Source organism: Dendrobates tinctorius, unplaced genomic scaffold, assembly GCF_039654945.1.
Source record: "Dendrobates tinctorius isolate UK_male_01 unplaced genomic scaffold, ASM3965494v1 ptg000046l, whole genome shotgun sequence".
Classification (NCBI taxonomy): domain Eukaryota; kingdom Metazoa; phylum Chordata; class Amphibia; order Anura; family Dendrobatidae; genus Dendrobates; species Dendrobates tinctorius.
The window spans coordinates 86,039,782-86,047,061 of record NW_027361714.1 but is presented as its reverse complement, the minus strand read 5'-3'; the positions used below and the strand labels follow the sequence as shown (position 1 = coordinate 86,047,061).

The 7,280-nt window shown below is 47.4% G+C and overlaps 1 protein-coding gene across 1 annotated transcript; it reads left to right on the top strand.

The window, feature by feature from the left end:
* Positions 1–401: 401 nt before the first annotated feature.
* LOC141089666 (SPOC domain-containing protein 1-like) lies at positions 402–2,408 on the top strand. Its single transcript, XM_073576148.1, has 2 exons — positions 402–571; positions 2,054–2,408. The coding sequence occupies exons 1-2, from the start codon at positions 402–404 to the stop codon at positions 2,406–2,408; spliced, it is 525 nt and encodes a 174-aa protein (XP_073432249.1).
* The last annotated feature ends 4,872 nt before the right edge of the window (positions 2,409–7,280 follow it).

Genomic DNA, 7,280 nt, shown 5'->3' with positions numbered 1-7,280 from the left:
AAGGTGAAACTTGGAAAAAGAAAGTCCAAAAATCAGACATTTGATATAGAAAATCCACATGATTCTCTTATCCTGTTTTCAGCAAAGTCCTCTATAACTGTTCTCGGAAGCACCGTCCTTGTATTGTATGAAGTCCTGATGAGAAGCTCGTTGCGTCGAAGACCGAGCACCACTTCTGTGTGACTTGGTTAAGGAGACAAAGAATCTTAAGTTGCCTGAGGAAACATTTAAAAAAATGGCAGAAAATGTTGAAGAAGAAATATTTGGCTTGTATCGTGATACTAGTATAAGATACAAAACTAAGTACAGAAGTCTTCTTTTCAATCTGAAGGAAAACCAAAAATAAGGGTTTCTTTCAATGTGTGGTATTAGGTGAGATCACCCCACAACATCTGGTTCTGATGAGTCCTGCAGAAATGGCTCGCCAGGAGCTAGCTGACTGGAGAAACCAGGAAAGGCAGCACACATTGGAGATGATTCAGAAAGCAGAGGAGGAACTAAATCAAAAAGAGCAAATGATAAAGCTCACACACAAGGGGTTGATTGAAATCAATACATCACCAGATCAAAGGTTTGCCTTGGAGGATCTGTCTCATGCACCTTTGAAAACCAATGATTCACAGAGTTCAGATATTAATAACATAAATGAGATCACAACAGATACAACAGCTCATCACAAAACTTAACCTTATGGGCCTCCATTGCCTCATTTGCATGGGAAAAATCAAACCTTCAGACATGAATAATATGGGCCAATGGGCAAAAATAAAATCAACAATCACAAATGCCAAGGAAAAGAGTTATGGACAGAAGCTACAATCCTCACAGGCAGCAAAGACCATTGATGGCATGGAAAATAATGTTTTAGGCATAAAAAGTGACAACGCATCTGTGGCACCCCAGAGTCCGGTTGCCACAGTGACATTGCCTCCCTCTAAGGGGTGATGTCATGTCTGGAGGCAAGAGGGGGGTCCTCATGCCAGGTAACACAGTGTACATGACAATTCCTGCTGCAGGCCAGAAAGGGGAGCTTCATTATAAATTCTGGCCAGCAGGTGTGCTTACTGAGTCAGTAAGAAGACAGCTGAGAGTGTAAACAAGAGAGTTGTCATAGAAACAAGAGCAGTTGGAGCTCATGACAAGACAGTTGGAGTTGGTCTGTGAAGAGGGAAGAGACAGGAGCTGAGACAAGGGCTATAGGGAACTAAAATTGTGTATAGCTGACCCCAGAGCGAAGCACTGATAAAAAGGAACGCCCGAGTCCTTGGCTGGGCAGGAGCTGTACGCCCTGACAGCCGAATCTGGAGTGCAGGGGATTGCAAGTTCCTGGGCCACACTGAACACCTGAAGGCATGGCAGCAGACCAAGAGCCCAGGTCTGACAGTGAACAAGACAGTGCCCGCGATATAGGCGCACGCTGTCACTGTCAGCCATACAGGTTAGCAATCATCAAGCAGGAGAGGGCCACAGCTTAGATACAAGCAGCAGGGACCCAAAAAGAGAGCGCAGAAGGAAGGTCCCCTACCACATCTGGCAGGGTGGATCCCCTGAATGCCCCCAGGTGAGCCAGAATCAATCCATCATCTGTATGTGGTACCCCAGATTGCATTTACATTCAAGTACAAGGTGAAGAAAAAAGCACCTCTCTGTGTCCTTCACTTTTCCTCTGCACCCCAACATTCACCACCATCTGAACAATCAAATATATTTGCCCTGGGGCTCCACTCTACTCATGGGGAGCTGAACCATCTTTGCTGCATCACCATCAGCCCCAGTGGACCAAAACCACAGCGTCGGTCGCCCATTGCCGAACACCATGGGTGGCGCCACTCACGACCAAACACTACATAATTATCCTCTATTTCTTACTGGATGCCCAGGACCACGGACTGGGCCACTGCCACCGTGACATCCCCTTTAAAAAACCTGACTGGCCCGGTACCGAGTAACCTAAGTCCACATCCTCATCTGAAACTGAAATATGTAATGGCTTGATTCAGATGTTTTCTATTAAGACGCTCAAAGTTACAGCCATGCAAGTTTTGGGATAAAGTGCCCACCTTTGTCAGAAATTACCAAAGAAGATCACAACTAAAGGAGTCATCTCTCAGGAATCAGTCTGGGAATATGTTGATCTCATCTGGCCAGCATGTACCAAGGATATGTGCCTCCTGAGCTTCTGCCCCCAGACCTGCAGTGATGCGGTGTTCTACAGTCGGCTCTATTCCTACCTCAACCACAAAGTAAGATATGCAATTATCAATGCCAATAACATGGAAGCCTTTATAATTCCACTTCCAGCATGCCAGCCAATACCTGCCAAACTTCGCCCCTTAGGGGGGCCAGGTCTTGAGGAGGAACATCCTTATCTTTTACTGGCTCTACTTTTTCAAAACCATCCATTCTAGTCTTCTTGTCCCCAAAAGGTCCCCAAAATTCACAGAGAGGAGGATCAGGATATTTCTGATGACATATTCACATCTATATTAGAAGATGTCGAAAGGGAGGAGAATTTTATGGCAGAACAAGGACACCCACCTGTAGGGCATGAGATACCTGGTATGGGAGAAGTGGGCATGCCAGAGCTGATAAATATTCTGACTTATCTTTCAAATAACCTCCTGAAAATTGCTGACCAAAACAACAATAATTTTCAGTCTAAAATAAACAGCAAAATCCCATGCAAGCAGCAGCCCCTGTTTGGCCATCATGTACTATGGCACCCACTTTTCAGGCTCATGTTTCTTTTGGCAATGATCCAGCTGCCATGTTTGATCCTTCGACCTTGGTGGTCCATCGGGCAGTAACCCTTATACTTTCTAAAAGCAACATGGCAATAGTTTTCAAACACAATTCTTAAGGTTTAAGACTAGGTATATCTAAAACTTTGTTCATGTTTTGAAGAACATTTATGCCTACAGTTTGAAAAACCAAAATTTTATTCTTATCACAGAGCTAGTAAACATTTCTAAAGATGGTTTCTATATTTTTCCATTGGATAATGTTTGTAGTGTTCACAAAGAATATTAAAATCTAAATCTCATAAATGTTATCAAGTCTTTGCCAACAAGGATGTGGTTTCAGCAATGGGGGGTACCTTTTTAAAAATTATACTATTGCCATCACAGTCCCCCTTGCCCAAAATTAACCGGCCTATAACAGTACACAACACATTCATCTAGGTCAGGTAGTCGGAGATAAGGAAGAGACATTGCAGGAAACCAAGTTAAGAAGTTGTCCCAATGTAGGGGTGTGGGTCTCTGACACTGGTAATGGAGTGCATAGGCTGACAAACATTTCACCAATGGGGGGTTCCTTTTTTCAAAATATACTATTTTCATCACTGCCCCCTCTTGCCCCAAATTCACTGGCCTATAACAGTACAGAACACGTTCATCTATGTCAGGTAGTCGGAGATAAGGAAAAGACATTGCAGGAAACACAGTTAAGAAGTAGGCCCAATGTGGTAGTGTTGGTCTCTGAGACTTGTAATGAAGTGCATGAGCTGACAAACAATTCCCCAAGGGGGAGTTCCTTTTTTCAAAATATACTATTGCCATCACAGCCCCCCTTCCTTGCCCAAAATTCACCGGCCTATAACAGTACAGAACACGTTCATCTAGGTCAGGTACATACCTCCCAACTTTTGAAGAAGGGAAAGAGAGACAAAGGCTGCGGGGCGCGTAGCATGCCGTGGCAAATTTAGGCCACGCCCCCTAACCACACCCATTTCAGTAGTCACTCCCATATCCACGCCCCCAACCACACCCATTTAGCACTGCTGATCACATGTGGACAGCTGTATATAGCTGGTACACGTGTATACAGTGTGTGGATGACTGTATATTGCCAGTACACACAAATACATTTTGTGGACGGTTGTATATAGCTGACACAGTGCGTGGACAGTTGTATATAGCTGGCACAGTGCGTGGACGGTCGAATATAGCTGGACAGTGTGTGGACCGTTCGTATATAGCTGGACAGCGTGTGGATGGTTCGTATACAGCTGGCACAGTGCGTGGACGGTTGTATATAGCTGGCACAGTGTGTGGACGGTTCAAATATAGCTGGCACAGTGTGTGGACGGTTGTATATAGCTGGCACAGTGGGTGGATAGTCGTATATAGCTGGACAGTGTGTGGACGGTTTGTATATAGCTGGCACAGTGCGTGGACGGTCGTATATAGCTGGTACAGTGTGTGGATGATTCGTATATAGCTGGCACAGTGTGTGGACAGTCATATATAGCTGGCACAGTGCGTGGACGGTCGTATATAGCTGGCACAGTGTGTGGACGGTCGTATATAGCTGGACAGTGCGTGGATGGTGGTATATAGCTGGCACAGTGTGAGGACGGTTCGTATATAGCTGGCACAGTGTGTAGACGGTCGTATATAGCTGGACAGTGTGTGGACGGTCGTGTATAGCTGGACAGTGTGTGGACGGTTCGTATTTAGCTGGCATAGTGTGTGGACAGTTCGTATATAGCTATCACAATGTGTGGACGGTCGTATATAGCTGGCACAGTGCGTGGACGGTTCGTATATAGCTGGCACAGTGCGTGGATGGTCGTATATAGCTGGCACAGTGTGTGGACGGTTCGTATATAGCTGGCACAGTGCGTGGACGGTCATATATAGCTGGCACAGTGCGTGGACGGTTGTATATAGCTGGCACAGTGCATGGATGGTTGTATATAGCTGGCACAGTGCGTGGATGGTCATATATAGCTGGCACAGTGCGTGGATGGTCGTATAAAGCTGGCACAGTGCGTGGACGGTAGTATATAGCTGGCACAGTGCGTAGACAGTCGTATATAGCTGGCACAGTGTGTGGACGGTTCGTATATAGCTGGCACAGGACAGTTTCTTGTCAGTTCTTGGCCAGAGCAGCGGCAGGAGGAGAGAGGGAGTCACGCTTTGTCATGGACACCAGCTCATACACTTCCGGCAGTCTATGTGTCAACAACAATCCCTCCCCAGTGAGCGCTCTATACAGCACCCGGCTCTCACTCTACTCCATATGATCCCAGATCCTGCATGTCTCGCTCTCACATGCTGCCGCTCCATGCGCCGCGCATCGAGCGCAGCGGCAGCATGTGACAGAGAGACAGGCAGAATCAGGGATCTTATGGAGTAGAGTGAGAGCCGTGTGGTACTGGAGCGCTGATCCGCTGCCGCGGCCGCCGGTTCTGTCCTCCCGGAGTCCCGAACGATTCCCTCCTCCTGACGTGCTGTAAGCTGACCACCGGAAATGAGGTCAGCAGTCATTTCCGGCGGTCAGCTTACAGCACGTCACTTCCAGTGGAACGTGATGTGCGACTCAGAGTCAGACTGCTTGTATTTTGCGGTCATCTGACCGCGATCGCAGGAAAGAAAGCGTCCCGGCTGGGACGGCGGGATACGGACCCGAAATCGGGACTGTCCCGCAGGAATTGGGACGCTTGGGAGCTATGCCGGTAGTGTGAGATAAGGACGAGTCATTGCAGGAAACTGAGTTAATAAGTAGGCCCAATGTAGGGGTGTGGGTCTCTGAGATCTGTAATAGAGTGCATGACCTGACAAACAATTCCCCAATGAAGGTTACCTTTTTTAAAAAATAGACTATGGGCATCATGGACACCCTTGCCAAAAATTGGACTGCCTGTAGCAGCACAGAACACATTAACCCTGGTCATGTAGCCGTGCACAATGAGGAGACATAATGAGAAACCATACTGAAATTAAACAACTAAATTACAAATGTGAAGCCACATATGAAAGAAAATAACAAAACGGAGGAGCAAACACACAGGTTCATAGATATCAAGTCACAATGTGTTCGATGAGATAGGTTTGTCCCTAGCAACAGCTCAGAGACAGTGATATAAATACAAATATTATATAATACCCTTACCAAAAGTTGAGTTACTTTTGCATCATGCAATCCCTTCGGCCTGGTGTTCTACTGGTTGTGGATGATGAGGATAAGGAGGAGGCTAACAGCAAACAGACCAACTCAGGAAGTGGATAGATACCTATGTGTGGTTGTGAAGTAGTGCCTGAGAATACACCTCCCCAAAAAAGACAATGTATTTGAAGTTATATTTCCGTGTTTTCATTTGTAGGTGTACCGAAGTCTTGCCCAATCCAGCCCTTGTTCATTTTGATAAGTGTCAGCCTATCAGCATTGTCAGTTGACAGGCGGATGTGCTTATCTGTTGTAATTCCCCCAGTGGCACTAAAAACCCGCTCTGACAGAACGCTAGCAGCAGGGCAGACCAGGACCTCCAAGGCATAGAAAGCCAGTTCATGCCACGTGTCCAGCTTGGATACCCAATAACTAAAAGGCACAGAGGGAGCCCGGAGGATGTTTGTACGATCTGCAAGGTACTCCCTCACCATCTTCTCAAACATTGAACTTCTTGTGACAGCACCCCTTGCCTCTGTGGCGGCACGATGGGAGGGTCTGAGAAAATTTTCCCAGGACTTTGCCATTGTTCCCCTGCCTGACCTGGATTGTACTTCTGTTTCTCCTGCTTGGACTCCTTGGCTGTACAACAAACTCTAACGTTTTCTGCCAGCGTTCTCATATGAGAATTTTTTTAAATAATTTTTTTTAGGAATATCCGGTCCACACTCACGGCTACTCAGACTTGACTATGTGGAAGACATGGTGGTGTTGGTGGCTAAGTGACTTGAAGCATTATCCACTATCCAACCAACAACCATTTCACACTGCTCTGGCTTCAATAGGGTTGTGGTGCGGTCCCCTAGAAACTGGGACAGGAATTTCAATTGCGAAGATGTGGGTCCTTGCTGTGGCCCACTGTAAGCTTTGCCACAGCCTAGTCCTCTGCATACACCATCAGCATCATTTCCACTTCCCTGTCCCTTGCCCCTTGCCTTGCCCATTTTAAATGGAGTAATGAAAGAGGTAAAAAGCTGCCTACAAATGGATGTCTTTGGAGAACAATTTAATGTGGTATGTACTCACTGGCGTAGCGTGGGGGGGCGGGGGGGGCGGTCCGCCCCAGGCGGCATGTGTGTGGGGGCGGCGCGGCAGCAGCAATTCCACCCTGCAGTGCAGTGCAGTGCAGCGGCGGGCAGGGAGCGATGCGATCACGGCAGCTCCGCTGCCTGCAAGAGTGAATAGCAGGAGCGGAGCGGCAATGGTCCGTCCTGCTTCCTGCCCGGAGGCCGCGCTTCCTGTTTCACACAGAGGAGCGCCGCTGAGTGACGTCATCATTCAGCGGCCGCTGCTGTGTGAGGGAGGAAGCGCGGGCGATGCTGCGGACA

Excerpts from the sequence above, each read along its gene's own strand:
- LOC141089666 (XM_073576148.1), top strand. The coding sequence starts at position 402 with ATGAGTCCTGCAGAAATGGCTCGCCAGGAGCTAGCTGACTGGAGAAAC. Across the intron at positions 572-2,053 it reads AATACATCACCAGATCAAAG|TGCCCACCTTTGTCAGAAAT; the intron begins GTTTGCCTTGGA and ends TTTGGGATAAAG.